At 38.2% G+C, this 20,258-nt stretch overlaps 1 protein-coding gene across 1 annotated transcript; it reads right to left on the bottom strand.

Moving 5' to 3' along the window:
• Nucleotides 1-5,634: 5,634 nt before the first annotated feature.
• On the bottom strand, nucleotides 5,635-16,560 carry sla2b (Src like adaptor 2b). Its single transcript, XM_088937367.1, has 8 exons — nucleotides 16,251-16,560; nucleotides 12,725-12,867; nucleotides 11,384-11,483; nucleotides 10,724-10,810; nucleotides 10,293-10,396; nucleotides 8,154-8,303; nucleotides 7,604-7,736; nucleotides 5,635-7,488 (listed from the first exon to the last, which is right to left on the bottom strand). Exons 2-8 carry the CDS (start codon nucleotides 12,813-12,815, stop codon nucleotides 7,350-7,352), a joined length of 804 nt encoding a protein of 267 aa, XP_088793493.1. The 5' UTR covers nucleotides 12,816-12,867; nucleotides 16,251-16,560; the 3' UTR covers nucleotides 5,635-7,349.
• Between the last annotated feature and the right edge of the window lie 3,698 nt (nucleotides 16,561-20,258).

Below are 20,258 nucleotides of genomic sequence, written 5' to 3'. Positions count from 1 at the left end.
GCATTTTATCTTATTTCACTTCTAAGTGTCCTAGATTATAATCCATCCTGATTAAAGGGCTTTTGACATAAACATGGGGCTGGTTCCTCTTATGTAGCGCCTTGATCATTAGACCTTATAGCCATAGGGGGCACTACAGCTTGTCTTCCTTCTATAGTCCCCAGGTAAGTTTCATTCTGGTGTCTTAATAAATTAAATCCCTTGTTTAATCAGATCAGTCAGTTAAGAAAAAATTCTCATTGACGAAGATAGCAGAAGACTGCCCGGTTATATGGCTAGAGAACTATGAGTCAAGTGCTTAGTTCAGGGGTACAGCAACAACATCCTGTCTGTGATTGGAACCTGTGATCCTGATCCAGAATGTGAAGTCTCAAACATGGATACACACTTCTGCCATCAACTGTGTCAACTTATTTTTAACTATGTGTGTACAGGTGCCTGTATGTACACATACACAGACCTGTGAATTTCATCATCTGTTTTGTACTACAGTAGCTACACATTACATATGCTGTGAGGCATCAAAAGGAACAACACCAGTATTACATCCAGTAGCATTTTTAATGTCTCTCAGTATACAAATGTGCCCGTATTTCTGTCTGTATTTATGTATTTTGTACACTATGCATTGGACACATTAAAGAGAAGATCACTAAAGAAATACTTAACCAGGTCCCCCAGGAGACAAATCCCAAAAGAACACCACTTGGTAAGTTGGAATCAGTCAATTAGAAGAGCACATTGGGTTGATAATGATCATATATATGTAAATGCACTGTATGGTCTTTTTTTAAAAAAAAACAAAACACCAAAAATCGTTGTCATAGCTGTTTATTTTGACTATGGTAAATGAATTAACATAAATATAAGCGGGAGATTAGATAACTGTTGTGATGGCATGGCTAGGGCCAACATTCTGTCATTAATGCTGCTTGGTTATTGTCAATACTTGATTCTGCAGTTCTGTTTAAAAAACCTGAAAGATCCATGCCTTTGTTGCCTTACCTTCACTTTTGCCTGGCTTGGTGTTGGCAGAAATGGCTTGTTCTTTGTTTTTTGTTCTTACTGTTATTACTACCGTTACTGTTCTGTATTCTTTACTGTTAAAGAAGGGTGATCGTGCTGAGTGATAAAGAGTGGTAAAGAGTCAGTCTGTTAACATTCCCGGGTAGTTTTGCGAGGTGTTGGAGAATCGCTTGCATTTGACCTTAGTGAAGGTCCCTTAATTGTATAAATTCATTTCTAATGCCATTGGGAAAACCGTAGTTTTTTGTTGGATGTAAACTAGCATTGTTTTATCTCTTGTTCTTTCATTCCTCAGATGTCGTATTGTTTTCTGTTGCTGCTGAAAATCTCAAATTTAGACTAAATGCTTTAGTCCATAGGGAGTGTGGTTTCACATGCTCATAGTTCATTTAGTCAGATTTCATAAACTTGGAATTTAGTAGTCGTCTTTGGTCTTTTGAGTTATTTTTCTTTTTTGATTTTCCACTTTCTTGGAAATGCTTCAGCTTGCTCAAATCCATTTATTTATATAATAAGAATACTTTCATATACATTCCTTCTAATAGCTGCTAGAGTTGAAATCATTTTAAGCTGTCTTATTATCAATTATTTATCATTGATATTGGTCACAGTTTACATAGTAAAACTATTTTTCTGGCTTTTTTTGTCTCTAAGAAAAGTGTGGCTGCCTATCTGAAGATATGGGAGCAAACAGTTTGCATTTACTACGCTATATTTGTGTTGGAGACACGTATACTTACTAGATTACTTGTTATTAATGGTGCTACATGATTTAATTGTCATTAGTGGTGCTAAAGTAATTTGTTAATTAGTTTCCCACTAAGTTTGTTGTCGGTTCCAATTTTTGGCAAAATTTGTGTCCAAGTTGTGTTGATTCAAAATTAGAGTTGGGTATAATAATGCTGATTTGCAGCAACTGTTGACTTCTCTCTCAATTGTCTTCATAAAACGCCCACAAAGGTGTAAGATATTTCCTTTTTAAATGCCACAAGTGAATTTGCACCTTTAGAGAACAATAAGATATTCAAATTGAAATTTCTAAAAATAATGAGGTTGATTCTTCAGCAGGACGCGACATACTGAACTCCACATTTTTCTCATGTCTCAGACTCGCACCAGAATGAAATTAAACAATCGGCCGTTTATTTGCACAAAAGCAAACACTATCCTGTCTGAATTCATGGCTGCTGTCAGGGCTGTCCTCTGTGCTAAAATAATGCTGAAGTACGTGTTTTATTTTCATCCTGTGCAGATGCAAAGTGTTGCGTGGGTAGTGCAATATAAATGCACAGTAGCCGAAGCAGGCTGCGGACTAGTGGGGTCGTGCACATTTAACCTTCATTCACATATGTCTTGGCCACGCTGCTTCTACAGAAGTAAAAAGTGTGTGCGCAATGCTGAGGTGACGGTGGACTACGCACACTGCTGCTATGGCAACTGCATATAACCCACAGGCAGGTGTGCAAAGAGTTGTGAAGATTCTAAGAAATGAGATCCAGCGAAATGGAGCTGTGCATCCTACGCCTCACCCGCCGATTTAATTCCTTCATTGTCTACCTCGTTCCGACTTCCCTGTACTTCTTAAAAGGCACAAATGGAAATTAGGTCACTGCTTAGAAATCTCTAAAGTCTGACAGGCCATGTGGTTTAAGCGTGCAACAGAACTTTGCTTTTAAGAAGGACAGCTCTTCAGTAAGACACCACTTGTAGGTCAAACAGGCCACCTTTTCAAATTGCCCGTGGCTGAGATGCATGTTAGTCGTGTTATATTTTTTTAGCTGAGAACTGAAATCGCTGGCTTGTTTAGACATTGCAATGGCGTGCGATTACATTACACGTGGAGCACAAGCTCATAGGATGAGTACACCCAACACTACAGATTGATTATTGCCTCAAACTACGTCCACGTTTAGATCCCTTCGCTGCTCATGTGTCATATTCCGAATTGATTTTTAAGTCCTCATAACTTTTATAGTGCCTAATAAACTCAGGTCTTATTAAGGAGTTGCTTAGTCTCTCCGTTGCCATCAACATGCTGATGTGTTGGCGATTCCCAAGGAACAAATGGGACTGGAGCCTTCATTTTCTGTGCTCCTTTCCTCTATCGTATCTCTCCCAGTCAGCATGAGAAATACACAACCCGTACATTCTTTTAAGCCTAAAACTGGACAGCAGTCCTTCTGATCCAGGTTTTGTGTGTCTGATTATAACTGGTGTGCATCTGTGTTTGCCAAATCAGACCTATTTGAATGCTTCAAAAGCACTCTGCCATGCCTTGGCATGGAACTGTATCATCCAAGAACTGCAAGACCTTAAAGCTACTTTAAAATTAAGAGCCTAGTAATGTAGTCATGTAAGATAAACCAGCGGTGCTGTAACTGTGGCTCTGGAGATTAGTGTGGATGTTAATCACACTGTGACTGTAGTGATAAATATTATGGGTATAAAGACTACAATCTTATACAATATGTGTTAATTATTATGTTCGTTTAGTGCCATGTTGTACCTTGTCCAGGTGTTCCAGATCAGTCTGGACTGTGATCCTACAGTGTGCACTTGTTTCTGTTACCCATTCCTTGGTTATCTCAAATGTGTCGTCTTTTGCATTTGGAACTGTGCAGATGCTTCCAAATGCTACAGTTATAATCATCCTTATTGGTTTAATATCTTTCACAAGCATATCACTAACTGGGAACCAAGAAAAACACAGAAGTGGATCAAATTTACATACACAAGCAAATTTATCATGAGCTTGAAAACATCAGGTAATTACATTTTGAGTTGTGTAATACATTGTTTGAGAGGCACAGTAAGGGTTACGGTACTGATCACCCCTACAACACAATCTTGATATGGTGATGTAGACTAACACAGATTCCATAGACTGTGTAGGCTGTGTATCTGATGAATGGATACATACGATTCAGACCATGCATGTAAGTGGGAAAGAAGTTTAAAATCTGCCCTGAATTCAAGAGGCGACGAGTGTAAGCATGACAAACAAAGAATTGTCTGGTGATAGGATTCAGTGAAAATCAGCACAACTAAACTTTGGACATTATCGTATGAAGCACACATGTAAAAATACAAGTAAATAAGGTGCTATAGTAATCCCATACTGTCACATACTGCACCTGCTTCTCTGAGACAAACACGCAATTATACTTCATTGAAAATCAGACCTTTTAGTCACATTTCACACCACATGAGACAGTCTAGGATCAAAAACAGCTCTGACATTTCTGACTTCATAAGCATATCTAATCTCAAGACCACTCATAACCAAACTTAAACCATGAAGCATATATATCAGATATGGAAACAGTTTGTATATACTTTTTTTTGGGGGGGGGCATTATAGAGAAAGAGACAGATGCACAAAACTGTATCCTAATGAACCTACCTGCCTACCTGTTCCCCAATGCAGGATCTTTTCTTGTGGAGATACACAGTTACTTGAAAGCTAGAAAACAGTTGCATGCTGAAAACTGGAACCTTACCAGACAGGGAGGAAGAAAGTGATGCAAATAAGAAATGTGGGGATAGAGTTATTGATCTTTATTTTAGGAATGTAACCCACTGAGATCTAAACAGATCTTTGGTTGGTTAGTCTGGTCTAAATAACTACATTTAAAAATTGTCCTATTTCAATGACTCCAGCAAATTGTATACTTTAAACATATAGTGGTCTGCAATTGACCCAGTTGCTATTATCCTGTTTCCATATTTTGTTAGTGTACCCAGCCTAGGTTTCAGCTACGATAGGAATGTTGTAGTAGGAGTGTAATGATGGCTGCTGCAAGTAATTCTTATAGAAACGTAGGGAAAGCTTATTAAGGTTAAGTACATTGATCAACTTGCTGTTGATTAATTTCTCATTACATTGAGATACAGTAACTACAGTAAACATAAGCACAGTTTTAAAGAAAAGAGGTTTGCTGTGTATGGAGTCATTTAAAATGAACAGCCAGTACCTTATATCGAAACGATAGAAGAAGGAAGGCAGTCTCAGGTCTTCTACACACTTGGAAAACTAAAATGGGAAATGCTGGATACCTACTAGTTATGAAAACAGATCGGATTCATTTGAATTTGTTAAAGTACAAAGTCTGTCCAAATTCAAGCTATTGGCTTTCTGCAGACTGAATTTGGTGGATGGAAATTAAAGATGAACAGTGAGAAGAGTGAAATTGTGCTTCCTGGCACCTGTGTTGTTGAGGGCTCAACAGAAATGAAAACCTTTGTATTACCTCTGCCAATGTGTTGTCATTTGAATTATGCTCTTAGTAATATCACAAGAGTATATGTTTTACACCTGCGTAACATTGCTTAATTAAGTCCCAGGCTCTGTCACATGCTGAAGAATTGATACTTTTTCTTTATTTTAAAGATTGAAATACTTTGAAGCCTTATCTTTTAAGATAGGCTTCAGAATGGCAGGGATGTTATGCTTGTCTGCTAGCAAATTTGTACCGTCTTGGAAAAGCAGTTTGACTAACAAGCTCACTAAGCACTTTGAGTATGACTCTTAAAACATTATTGCTGCCACTAATTAAAAAAAATGTATTTATTTACAATAAAATGCACATCACACTGAGCACAGCAAAATAAATTAAACATAAATAATTTATTCTTGATTAATTTACAAGCTGCATTGTAATACAAGTACACATAGAAACAAACATAGAAGATCAAGACAACTGAACTGTCCAATTTGTGGAATGTATGAATATAATCTGAAACATTTCCCATTGTTAAAAAATAGCACTTTGGAGGTTTTAATAGACACTGAATTCCAAAACATATTTGGAACTTCTAGATAAAAACACCTAAAGATTTTTTTTTTACCTGCAAGGTAAGGTGGCTGTATTAAACAACCTAGATTAATACCATTTACTCCACTTCATTTCATTAAGCAATCCTTCTTGCTTAATAACTGTCAGTTTTTATTTTTTTCATATATGAAAAGAACTTTCTGCTTTGGGAGTTTTGAAGGTAACAGTTGAACACTAACAAAAATCAGTACAAAAATATTTTTTTTCTTTTTAACCAGGGGATTAGTTTGCAAAAATCGTATAATCTTTGATGCTTCTGAATTTTTTTCCTTGCACCACTCTGTTTTCATTAACTGATGTCTCTGCTGGTTACACCAATGTCTTAATACACAGAATTGACACCACACTTTCCATTCACTGTTTATAACAGATCAATTTCCTGTACCCAGTGAACCTGTGTCTTATGACTAAATTTTAAGAATTAAACGAATAACACTTACATCTAACAACTTGAATGTACTCAATGGATACTTGCATTACCTTGTTACCAACAAATTAATGCAAAGTTCTCTTTGGTTTGCTTATGTATGTGCTTATTGTTCAGAATTGCCATTTTAATTTACTGATGATTTGACACGGTTAACTTTTGTTGTGTATATGAGATGACACCTTTGACTGACCTACGCATACTTCTAAAATAGCCATTTTCTCTGGGGCATAACAGCTTGATTCTTAAGCTTTTGTGAAAGCCCCCCCCACACACACACACAGTCATTAATTTAAAAATACAGTGTTATGTTCTGAAACTCTTTGGAAAATCGCCCACGTCACATAAAGCAATCATTAAGAAACAAAAGAACAATGGTTAGCAGTTTGACTGCCAAATTTTAGTTCTCCAACTGTATGTAAAGCTTGTATAATAAACTGCACTAAAAAGCAGTAAACTGAAAAAGAGTCCAAGAAGAGCTGCTTCAGTGAGGCACAGGGTGGTACAACATGGAAGAATACCTGGAAGGGTTCTGGGGCGATCTGGGTGGTCCATGTGCCAAAGATTAAGAGCTGTGGTGCCTTTATGCTCCCTGAACATGGCACACCTTCTGTGAATAGGAGAGTTTGTCAGCATGTGTTCCCATTTACTGTGTAGTATCCTTAAAAGGTCTTTGCTTTCTCACTGGGTTCCAGTGTCCAAACAAGCATTAAATATGAGCTGCAGCATGGATTATCAAAGGACCTGCCTTTGGGAAAAGTGTACGTAACGTTCAAGAAAATTAGCAAAACATTATGAGTTCTCCTGGTCCTAAACTTCCTCGCGGCTGTGTTTCTCCGGTATGTGCGCGATGCGCTGGGAGTTACAATCCTCCTCCTGCAGACCAGAGCCACATCGCACGGCACTCTTTCTTTCAGTTCCCAGCACTGTCGGACAAGACTGTACTCAGCAGCGGGGAGGAATATATTTAAGCCTCCTGACGCAACAGGGGCGAGGCGAGAGGAATCAATGAGGGCGAGAGGAATCTTTTCCTTGACCTCCGGCGCGCCCCGCGGCCCTTGTCAGGTCTTCCAGCTGTCGATGCAGTCCACACAGCCCATCTCCTCCGTCATGTAGAGGTAAGAGTTGATGGCTTCTCGAAGGCCCTCACTCACCAGCGACTCTTCTGTGGTATCCTTGTCTTTCGAAAACAGCATGGACCTGCCATTGGACCGAGACAGACAAGAAACGTTCAGCCCATCTGGGACATGCAGGACGCTGAAATTTGACTTCCCCTTGAGGAAAAAGAAGAGCGATTTATCAATCGCCAACATACCTGTCCACGTCTTTCCAGTTCAGGGTAGGTTTTCTTACTGCCGTGGGTGGTGGTCCGGTCAGCACCGGGACGTTATTGGAACCCTGAATATAACATGGCTCCCTCAGCATACAGCACAGACCCTCACCTGACTCTGGAAAATGAAGCACAGTTACAATGCATTAGGATTATACTGTAAAGGCACAACTATATCAAGTGTTAAATAAATTCAGTGCAGTGTGTTTCCCTCCAAGGGTAGTTCTTCATTTCTAGTGATTCAGTGGTCCTGAATTTCTTTAAATTATTAAGGTCTATTGTGACGGAAACAGCACCTTACAGAAAAAGGAAGAAATCTACACTCCAAAAAAATCAAAAACCAAGAGCTACCAAAACTGTGCAGTTTTTTTTGCAAATTTGGTTTGCTACAATCATGCTCCAAATCATGTAAGGCTAGCTTCTGCTTGAAACTTCAAAATGGTTTTGGTTTTCCTTCTGTGCTGTATATCCATGCAACTGGCTGAAACCTGGGCTTGAGGTTGATTTTAGGCACCAGGTGTCCCCCTGTGCTCACCAGAGTAATGATCCACGAGCTGTATGAGGGAGGCAAACGTCAGTCTGGGGGAGATGTAGAACCAGCCATTTTCCAGTCGTCGGATGCGATAGTGTTTCACTGAATCCCATGAGCTAGTGGTACTTCTCCGCACTGACAGTGCAAAGGCCCCTGTTTGGGAAGAAAATGGCTTTCAGCATCACCTCAGATATTACATAAGTTTTTTTTCTTTACAAACTGAACAGTACAAACTGTACTCTCCTTCCAGTTCTTCATTCACACTTATAAAAGCGTTGTTTTATCCTAATACATATGTAATGTTTTAAAAGATGCTTTATCTTGTACTTTTATTGCACTTGTGGTTCTTGCTGATGATTTTCATACTTTGAAGAGCAGTATATTCGTATTAATTCTTATCTTGCAGTCTGCTGCACCTGGGTCTAGCTTAATGATGAGCTCTTTCCTCTTCCTATTGTCAACCACTGTGCTGTTTTACTTCATCTGCAGGTGCAGGTGTGAGAACAATAACAGTAACGTAAGGTTAGTGGAATTTTACTTGTTGCTCTTTTTCAATTGTAGTTGTTTTTTTGCATTAATAGAAAGCTGTTCAGGGGATTCAGTTGCATCCTTGGTTGGAAGAAAAAGACCTTCATTTCATGTCATTGTGACATTTAAAGACACAACAGTCTTACATTTCAATTTGAGGGCATTAATTCATTAATTTATTGCATTTATATAACACTTTTCTTCCCCCCAAATTTGAAAGTGCTTTACATAAATTAGGGGTCCCACTTCATGCATGATTAGAGAGAGAAGTGAGAACTTGCATTCCTAATTGAATTAAGGGGGAATTTTAAGAAGACCAGTTTGCACAAAAGTAGAATTAGCCTGGACACTGGGGTCAGCACCTCTCTTACAGACAGTGCTAGGTATCTTTAATGAAGGGGATTACATATTACAGGAAGAAAGTTGTATACTGAGTTTTAAGTGTCCACAAAAGTAAATAGGATAATAATATAACACACTAAGTATGCACTATACTTGTAAACTGATTCTCTAAAAAAATGACCACCTTACAGCCTTAGAAAACATATTACAGAATTAATTATTCTAGTCACTGTAAGCAAAATCAATGTTCAAGAAATCCCATTTTCAACTGGTGTTCAGGCAGGCAGATAGTTACAGTATGTTAAGCAAACACACAGAGCTAGCTTCACAAAACCTAGCTGTTACCAAGATTTCTTTGCCAAAATTGAAATTATTTGATGGAATTCTGAGCTCAAAGTTATTGATTCACAGAAACACATTTCTGTACCATGTTCTGTCTTCCTCATAGCTCTTCAACTTTTTGAAGGTATCTCTGGCACCCCTCAGTCTCTTTCTCTCCTTCACTCTCTTTAGAACTATCACATGTGTGATTTCCTTGTTGAGCCTTTGTTTGACTGTGGTTAAGTGGCTTTTCTGCGATAAGGCTGGTCTACAGAGAAGAAATTAAACTTGCTTCTTCCAGTATACCAAAATGTGTCTGTTTCTTTTTACATTTTTTTTATTGCTTTCACATAAAAAAATCGATTTCATTTTAAAGTAATAATACTTTTAATCACCTTTTTTCTAATTTATGAAGTCCTTGTAATCTTCTAAACAAATTGTACTCTAGTATAACTATGTAAATGTATATACTGTAAATCAAATATCTGACAAGTTTAACAGCACTTGTCAACACAGTGTTCTCCAAAGCATTCCAAGGATCAGTTTTGATCCAGGGACTATTTTTTTTAATGTTTTGAAATGTTTGACCTCTTTTAAAAGAATGCTGAACATTAACAAGCTTGTGCTAAGATTTTTAAAAGTAGATAATTTTATACTACATTTCCAGCACCTGTTGCTACACGAGTTATTTTACATTATAATTAAAACTGGATGTGTCCTGTAGTGCAGGGTGCTTTCTCAGCTGACTTTGGGGGTTTAGGTTAGGTCTTCATGCACTTACAGTTTGTTCTCAAGAGTCTCACTTGGTTAAATAAAGGACACTGAGCCAAACTCAGGCACCAGCTACTGTCAAGGAGCATCTGGGGGAGTAAGTAAAGGGGCTAATCTATCAACACTATGTGTTTTTCAGTTCTGCACATCATGCATGGAGAGTGTCTTAAAATGGCTGACCTCTCTGACTTTGGCTCTCGCGGATCATGAAGGAGCCGGCTTGGTTGTAGGGCAAGAGCAGTAACTCCTCTGCCTTCTCGCGACTGATGCCCTCAAACAGCCACCTGTGGAGAGAATGGGGGAGAAAGAGGGGGAGCAGTACAGACATTAGTGTCTTCAGCAGGCTCGCTGGCAAAAACAGGAACTCCTAGAAGGAGCTGCGGCACACTTTCCGTTTCTGTACATCCCCGAACTCTAAAGCAGACAGTTTAGTTTGTGGAAACTTGAACAGGTAGGCACGCTGTCACCCACTGGGGAATATATGACATCACTCTCACTGAAGGGAAGGAGGCTGGAGTGAAGGTCTCCAGCCCTATCATCTCTTCCTTCGCTCAAGCTGCTGTTAGACTGTGCGCTCTGTTTTATTGCCCAGGCTGGTGTACACAGCTTACCTGTGAAAAACCTTGGCAGTGTAATTGCTGGGAATGTAGCTTTCTTTGCCTGTGGCTGTAGAGGACACCCTCCACCAGTCTCCTTCCCTGTAACAAAGAGGCAGTGAATAATCAGCAGGGTCAGATACCCCCAGACAGCCTCAAGGTCGAAACCGTCGTAGCATTTCTGAGTGATTTCATCCAGACATCGAGAAATAACAGGGCATCAAAACATCAGCAGAAGGGAGAGCTGCTTCGATGCTTCACAGCCACTTTCAGCAATAAAGTTAAAGATATTCTAAAGCAGAAAAAAGTTTAAGTGATGAGCATAGATCACTCTGAATAAACTTACTGAGTTCTTTGTATTTTGTATCTTTCCAGATAAAAATATATCTTCAAATTTTATTTTACAGTTATTTTGGGATATACATATTCTCAAACATTGAGAATGAAAATCAACCGATAAATTCCTTTACAAATATTTCCAAGGTGTGACATCTATTTTCATGGACACCTGACCTCACTCATTACCAGACCTTTAACAGTTTGGGTCTTAAGTTCAGAGTTCATGTATTCTAGGTCAAACCCTTCTTAATTGAGCTTTATTTTGTATATCAGCCTTTTGTCTGGGTGCTAGTGAGTGTGTGCAATGAATCATGGGGTCAATGGACAGTAGCTTACTCTGACAGGATGTTGAGGCGCTCCCCAACCCGAATACTGCAGTCACCAGGACCCCCAGATGGATAGTTGTAGAGAGATACCACCACATATTTATTGGGGTCTGCAGAAGGAGAACACAGACACAAAGCATTAGTTCTGCACTGCTCTTAAAAACATGAATGAGAAATGGTCATTTGATGACTGATAAACCAACCAGCGTTCCAGGAGCATAGAAATACTTAATGGTTTTCATCGCATGAACAGAAAAAAAGAGAATTGGATATTGTATTTACACATATACAGTACAATTCCAGTTTTCGATGATGAATCTGTATTTTTTATGTATGATCTTCTACCAGCAAGCCTGTATAATATTTCCACCATTCCTCACCATACTTCGCAATTATCAGATTTATTTTTTGTATTTAAATTTTGTTTTCTTGATCCCCAAGGACTATGGTTTGCAATGCTGCACATACTAATTTGACTTGAAAAACCCTAAGGTTTCATGGCCAATAAATATTACTAGATTTCTTTAGCTGCTATTTTCTTTTTGCTTTCTGGAATGGAAAAAAATCAGAGTAGTTTCCGCTACTGAGATACACATCTGTCAAATGGTTAAGAAAGCAAAATTATACTTACAAATGAACAATGCCGAAAAGAGCTGTTTAAGTACAATCTAATCACCTTTGATTTTGTTAGAATACAACTTCACGTTAGATATGAGTCCATGTTAGAAAATGGCCTTTATTTTTCTCTGCAAAGCATAACTGTTACTTTCATGTTAGCCCATGTGAAGCACTTTGGACACGTCTTTTTTTTTTCATTTTGCTATCGTGACAAGAAAGTGTTTCAGCACTTGTCGTGAAAGGTTCGTGAGGGCACAAGAGCTGACTTTGAAGGGTGGTGACCTCTCTTACAGAAGGTAGATGAGCTGGTTTCAAAAATATCTTCACCAAAGCTCGGTACACAAAGCGGCCAGAGCAGCAATGAGAGAGGGAGATCCATTTAGGGGTTTTGTTGTGATAATATAAGACCATAAAAAAAAGGTTACGAAGGAGAGGGGGTTTGCTAATTAGCAGTTAATTCATCCAATGATCTGTTGAAAGAGTCCATGGTAATGGTTCCGTGACTTGTTCAATACTCCCACAAACATCTGGGTAAAGAAGTGCCTTCTGTTCCCAGATTTAATGCACTTTCTAGTAGTTTAAATGCACTTCCATGTAGTAAAGTGATATAGAATTAGAGATTAGTAATACCACTGAAACAAAGAGGATAACAGCAGTCTCTTCTCTTCCAGGTGCGGCCCCTAGTTTCTCCGATCTCCCCTCCCAGGGGGAGGGCGGCAGTCGGGGTTCTTACCCATTGCGGCAGCCTGTGGGGGCTCTTGTTGATTCGAGAGGTTCGCCTGCTGAGAAGAGTTTCGCCGGCCTTTGCTGGGACGACTCCCCATTTCACCGTGGACTCTGTATGCTCCGGTGTTGAAACAGTCTCACTGGCAGATCCTGTACGTAAAAGGTAATCAATCGTCTGTTGTGAAGCCCACCAGCATGTTTCCCTTTTGAATATTTTTTTTTTCACATTAACATTGTTCACTATACTGTAAACCATTTCTGTCCTGCGAAAAATACAATCATTTTATCTTCCCCTGGTACCTTTCCTCCATCTCCTCTGCAATCGCACCAGGTTTCTATTTGATATTGTACCCTTTTGCAGCAACAACTATTTGAAACACTTTAAAAAAGCAAACTCAGTAACCAACATTAATATAGTTAAAAAGAAGGGTAAGGGTTGATTTAATCTTTCCTTTTCAAATCTGCTTTTAACTGCACTGTCTTTTGTTCTCATCGGTATGCAAGTTGTTTCTTTAAAAGACTAGACCTTGTTATCAGTCTATGTATCACTTGCTGGTAGCTGCCTTTCTGAATGCTTCTGAACTCCAGATGCATCCTATCCTTTTAGAGAACCAGAGAATTAAAAGTGATACTCATCTGGTCACAGGGAGCACACTACTGAAATATTTTTTTATTTCGTTTAGGTCATGGAAACACGTTTACAATGTTTAAGGTTGAGAACAGGGTGTGAAACCCCATTCTGTGTATTATATAGCTGTGAGTATCCGTTGAGGTCATTCATTCTGATCTGGTCACAGAAATAGGTGCACAACTCTCCCTTCTCTAAAGTCTATCTCACCCATCTATAAGATTAAAGGAGACAATTCTTCAGAATTTTTTTGATTTGCTGCATTGGGGAAAAATATGATTTTCTGCTCACAGTTCTATGTACAAACTCTTTGTAAAGCTAAACTTGCAAAGCCAAAATCTCTGAATGGTGCAAAGTGTATCAATTCAATCGATATTTTGTAGCAAGATAACCGTAGCAATTTCATCTCAGTCCAGAAGTTAAAACTTTTACAACAAATCAAAATGCATTGCATCTAATGCTTACAAAACACTATGTGCCTGCTAATGCTTTTACTTCAAATTAGCCAAGAAACAAAAATGCCATTCACTTCCGAACAGGGTCAGTTTATTGCAATACCCGTCAGCAAAAAAAAACCCAACATGTTTATATTAGTGCCCTCTTTTAATAACTGCAGGCCTGCATTGATTCTACACTTTTCTCAAACTTGCTCAGAGAACACAAGAGGATGTAGATAAACGCTTCTTTACAAACCACCTTTTCCAACCACAGAGTTGTGACAAGGTTGAAACGTTAAGTGACAAACAGCAGTGTGCCACAAATAACCTCAGGACTATCTGAAGGGGCTATTGAGGCTGTGTCAACATGTCAGCATCATTTGTAGGGAGTGGTCCCCTTCTTTGTTACTGGTTTCTACATTTGTGAAGTACTATCTGAGAACAAGAGCTTTGAGAGCCTGTCCCCTGGATATGAGAGAATATACACAAGATCGAGGCATGATTTTCTTAGTGAACAGAAACGTTTTAGTGATTTCTAAGTTTTAGTTATTCTTAGTGATTTTCTTAGAGAACCATTGTTTTTGCAACATTTTGAAGGATATAAAGCTTTAATTTGGTAATATAACTATATAAGGGCTTGTTTTAGTATCTACCATGTGTCAGTAAAAGCATATATAAAAATATACCATTTGGCCTATGAAATTACTACATAACTCCAGCATACAGGTACATTTATTCAATTGATTACTTTTTATATTTGCACATCCCTGACTGTGTGAATTGGTTATTAAAAGGTTCTCTTTGACAAAGCTTAAAGGATTAGGAAAAGACAGTCTTAAATTTAAAAAATGTGCTTCAATGCATTGTTCTAATGCATACTGTAGATGTGATACTTTGACAATTTTGACAATAGACAAATTGCCAAAATATTGATATATTTGACAATAGAGCAACTATGAGTTTCTCTGATCCCCAAAAAGATAGTTATACACAGTCTTAGCTGTGTTATGTTCATATACTATAGAAAACAAATATGAATGAAGATTATAGATTTCTTTAACAATTCTCTTGTTCAATTCCTGTATATAGATAAAAAGATCATGATAAAAATTAGTTTTGCAAAGAATTGTTTCTGTAAGTGAGTAAGACCTGGATTACTGTATATCATAACTGTGATCCACCCACCTAATGCAAATTATACATTTAGTATTTGATAGCAGGTTTCATTTACAAGACTTTTCTTGCTCATACTTAATGGAAAGTAGCCACTCTTTACTAGTTATGTAAATTCCAACTTATTTTTTAAGAAAAAGTTTAGGTCAGAATAAAAGAAAAAACAAAATAATGTGTCCATATTGCATTGAGTTTTCTTGTATGAGGAATTGAACACATTTCTTGGTTAAAATAAAACATATTTCATTTTTTTTAGAATCCATCATGGACAAAGACAAGGTTTATAATGGAAAAGTTCAGATGAATAATCTGTCCACACAGAAATGGAAATACAGTATTAATGAGTCTTTTGAATATGAAATCGTGTCACGTTTTATGGCCTGCTCTCCTCTGTTCTGCTCAGATTATTAGAACGACCATGTGTTGCAGTATGTCCCTGCTTCCAAATTCATTTTAGCATGTGCTACCAGCTGTTCCAAAGATCTGACACATCTTGAAATATAATGCAACAAAGTCAGTTTTTTCTATGTGTTTAGATACATCAATGTATCATTATATTCCAGTTCAACCAAAATCGTATTTGTGTTAATATTGAACTTAGCAGGCTTTGTAAGTGTGCATCAGATATCAGATTTGAAGGGTTTGGGTGAAAAGGGAAAGAAGGACATAGTTTGTCTCTGGAAAAATAATGCAAAAAAAAAACTTTTGCTAGTTCCTCAGCATTTTGCTTCTCTTTTAGCTCTTCAGCCAGAGAGGTACAGAGAACATAAAACAACAAACGTAAACTTCTTAAATCACTGTAATCATTTTGAAAAAAAAAACACCAAGCAGAAGTAACCAAGGTATCAAAGAAACAACCACCGTCAAACCAACACTTAGCCTCGAGGGATAATGTAAAAGATTATTACGAATAATTGTTGTAAAGATGAAGGACAGTGCCTATCAATAAGTCAAGGCAAGAAGGTGGAGCTGACCAAAAACAAACCAACAGAATGAACATGCACAATCAGTTCTTAACCACAATAAAAGAGATTCTGTTTTCTGTATTTTTTAGTGTGATATAACAATTTGTTAAAATGGTATCACATTGCAGTACAATTTTGGTTAAAGAAATCAAAATCCGTTTTAACTAAATGCCATTGAATGTAAAACTGAAACACATAACCAACATCCTCATATAGAGAATAGTGTCAAGACCCTAAGTATTTCAGAGATCAAGGAGGGGAAAAGAAAATCAACAACATGATGTTTGCTTATGCTTAAGGAAGTGTAAAATCAAAAAGCACAATACTCACATCATTGTGTTCCCTTGCTGTTTAGCATTTGTCTAGTTCACGTCTGCGAACATGAGGCTTCTGTGGCTGACTGATGTTACAAAAGGCTCCAGGTGAAGGGTCCGACGACTGACGGCTGCACCAGCTGTGTTTTGTGAGCGGGTGTGAGTCTGGGATCTAGTCTCCTCTACGCATTGTCTTGCACTGTGCCACTGCCGAGCTCCTCCTCTCAGTTATTCCTCTGCAAGAGCGCTGTGCAGGTGTGGAATGACGTGAAATCACTGAAGAACAATGGGAACCTGTGGGCTAGTTTATACATCTCCCATCTACTGCCGCTGCCTCAAGCTTGCAGCAAATTTCCTGTGACGACAGAGCTGATGCCCTGACACAAAACTCTGCTCTGAAGACGTACAGAGACGAGTCATCCATCTTGACCCAAAAACATTGTGTCTTTTTTTTTGTTTTAGTTGTGGCCAGATCATAGGAGTGTAAACGTTGCTTGCAGAAGACTAGACTGTTGTTTTGGAGTAGAGAAGTGGTTATACACAAAACACATAGTCTATCAGGGAAGAGTCAGACCTCCTCATAATAGGTCTAGGTCAAGCTTTTATAATTCTTTATATCTTTATGGAGACTTATATTTTAATGTGTCATACTAAGACATTAAATGTTGCACAGAAAGCTTTTAAAAATGTTAACAGAAAGGTCTAATCCAATCATTTATTTTTTTCAGGTGTATTGTCTTTAAAAAACCCCAGAGCAAAATGTTAAATGATTTAAACAGGTAAAGAAAATTAACAAAAATAAAAGCACACAAACCAATATACAAATTTCTGAGAACAAAATATTTCTTTAGTGATTGCAAATCAACAAAATCTGAGTGCTTACAAACTAACAAATATGGCAAATATTTTAATCTGTTAAATTTGTATTTAGGGAAGAAAAACATGGCAGATTAAACAGATTAATAACAGATTGGTTTTTGGAAACCTTCTAACCTTTTAAATCTACCTCATGGTGTTTTTAAATGCGTAACATGACAGTAATATTCCAATATATTTTTAGGTCCCTTTATTATTACTATCATGAATGTGTGTAATAATCGTGATGAGTACAAATGGAACCAAAAAAACACAAACATTTGCACTATGGCAAAAGGCGGTTTCTCTGCCGGAATGATCATTACGATAAATGACTTGGTTAGTTCTTCCGCATCCTCCTTAAGGAAAATTAACAACTTTAATAATTTATTAATCACACAAGAGCATCGTCTCACAAGGGACACGCCCTTTGGAATACGTCATGCTGCCACGCTGTTCCATCTTGTGACGTAAAGATTTCAAAGAGGAGGCAGCTTTCTGAAGGTAAACAAGATGCGTCGGAAAAGATCGCTAGGCTGGGGTTGTGCAGATGTTTGCAAAAACTAAAAATAACTGACTTATCAAAAGTGGAATCGTCCCCCCCATTTCTGAAGATATCTTAATCATTAGTGTGTTGAAAAGGAAACTACCACTACTGTGTGACAGTGAAAGGTTTGAAGTTTTAAACATTAAGCGTTCGCAAATTCACCCGGAAAATGAACTCTCTTCTGAAACTCACATCTTGTGTTGGTCTGCGTCGCCCTTTTTTTTAACGACTTTGTAAAATGAACAGAAATCCAATTCACAAAGAAGAAGAGCTTGTTGGGGCAGCATAGAGTATTGGGTAGGGCAGTTTTCCCTTCTTGGCAGCAGACTAAACAAGGAACTTGTTCTGTAATTATTTTGCAACTGCAGAATAGCACAATCACAGTAAAATCCATGCTGAAGTGTGAAGGCAAAATATTTAGTCTATTGCCCCAAAAACGTGCAAAAATGATTTTTTTTTCAGTTCCAGAAGGACACACAGCTCTTGGTAAAGTAAGCCTATGGTGCGCTGCAAAGCTCTGGAGCCTTGATTCCTAATATGTAAGTTAGTAACTTGAATAAGCATCATACCCTATTTAGGAACAAACAAAAGAGCCACAGCTTTGATCTACAGCCAGCTCATTAGGAACTCAGTGTGCTCTGTACAATTAATTGGTGACCCACAGAGCTGGAAGCAGAGGCATGAAGATATAAATGTCATGGTGACCCTGACTACACTCCAGTAACAGGACTTAAGTCAGACTCTATTAAAATGTTAGATTGGTTTTAGTTGCACTGTCAAAACAGGATGGTCTTGCCTCTTTCTGGGGGTCAGATACAACAGCCATTTATAACACTGCAGTGTCATAGCTTTGAGCCTGTCAACCTCCCATTCACATGAGCAGTCATGATATGAGCAGACAAGGTGTCAGCATTTCAAGACATTCAGCAGTTATCTTGTCCTCTAACCTTACAGTGCCTTTTCATTCGTTGTATGCACTGTCCATGTGAACTTCAGGGTTTTCTTTTTGTGTGCACTCTTAAAGTATGAGGATTTCCATATGATGTTCAGTGATGTCACTGGTTTGCCCTCATTTATCTTCATTTGTTTAGTTCCTCATGGTGTTCTTCATTGGCGTTAAAGTAGAACTCTGATGAAGGAGTTTGTATATCATGCATGATGTAGGAATCCCTGTGCTTGAATGTTGGGTGACGTGTGTGTATCAAGGTAGAGACCATTAGTTGCTGAGACTCTGTCAGTGTTTGAAGGTCAGCCACTTTTTCAGCCGAGCAGGATCACATTATCTGCAAACCTCAGCTCATTTATGGACTCACTACCACCTCAGCTGTATACTGTATGCAGAGTTGTGCTTCGTAACATCAAGCACTGGATGGTGATTCAGTAGGAGCAAGGACAGATTAAGCTGGCAGACGAGGCCATAGCTGAGAGGGCGAACATCTACTGTGCCCTTTTCGTGTTAGCACCGCTGTGCTCTGGAATATTCTGACAGAATTGGGTTTCGCCAATATACTGTACACTACTTGATGCCTTGCAGTCATACCAGACAAGTTGGACAAGAAACATACTAGCTGGCATGGGAGATGGCTTCACAATAGAGAGGGAATATAGCAGCGGTCTGCACCATTACAAGCAATAGCAAAAACAGTCAATGAATTTAAGGACATCAATAATTCCTGTTGCAAATAGGTTGCAGAGCCCTGCAAGCTTCTCAAGGATGTTTCCAATGTTCTTTAACTTCCATGGAGGACAATGAGGTCCATGGATGATCATGGCTGAAGCCCTGCAAAACATCTTATAACATTCATTTATGTAAGACTGCTTCGGTGGGATTATGTTCTATTAAAACTGATTTGGTGGGATACTATTGACATACTGTAAATCTAAGTTACATGAGCTGACTCCAATGTGCTTGACAGAGTGCCTTTGATTGGAACCAAACAGGATATCAGATAAGACTATTTCAGCAGTGAGAACTTGTCTTCACTCGACAGAGAAGATGTCAAGTTGTAAAAGAAAAAACAAGCAAACCACGTTTGTGGAAAATCATTTGCAGCCAATGGGGAAAATGAAATAAGAGGACATTGAGAAATCAACAGATAATGAAGGTTGCATGCGAACATCCTGCAGATTATGTGCTTGGAAAGACGATTCAGCACTGTGAAAGCCTTAACAGCACACTAAGTCTTTTTGATTTGTTCTTGGGCAAAATTATCTGATGTACCTCGTGCTAAAAATAGTTCAACCATAAATGTGTCATTTGTGGTCCAACCTTGTGCAAACAACAAAACAAAAATAAAAGGTTGAGGTTGGAAACTTTGGCCAGTGTTACCAAACAGATTCCGAAAGCAAAAAAGACTAAAAGATGAAGCAGTCATTTTTTGATGTAGTCCAGTGTACAGTATATCAGCCTGATTTTTAGCCTTATCAAAATCAGTAGGCCATTCTTCTCAGATGTCTTATTGCTTGGTGTTGTAGTTATTACATCTCCAGTCATTGTCTTCATGTCTGCATAGTTTACATTTAAACTGTTTACTTGTACATTGTCTACTGTTTGTTTGAATATTGTCTTGATGCACTGTCTGCACTTTGTGTTTTTACACTTGTTTTAACAATCGAGAGACT

This window comes from Atractosteus spatula, chromosome 19, assembly GCF_055471065.1.
Source record: "Atractosteus spatula isolate fAtrSpa1 chromosome 19, fAtrSpa1.hap1, whole genome shotgun sequence".
Classification (NCBI taxonomy): domain Eukaryota; kingdom Metazoa; phylum Chordata; class Actinopteri; order Semionotiformes; family Lepisosteidae; genus Atractosteus; species Atractosteus spatula.
Note: the sequence above shows the minus strand (reverse complement) of the source record. Positions and strands in the feature narration are given on the sequence as shown.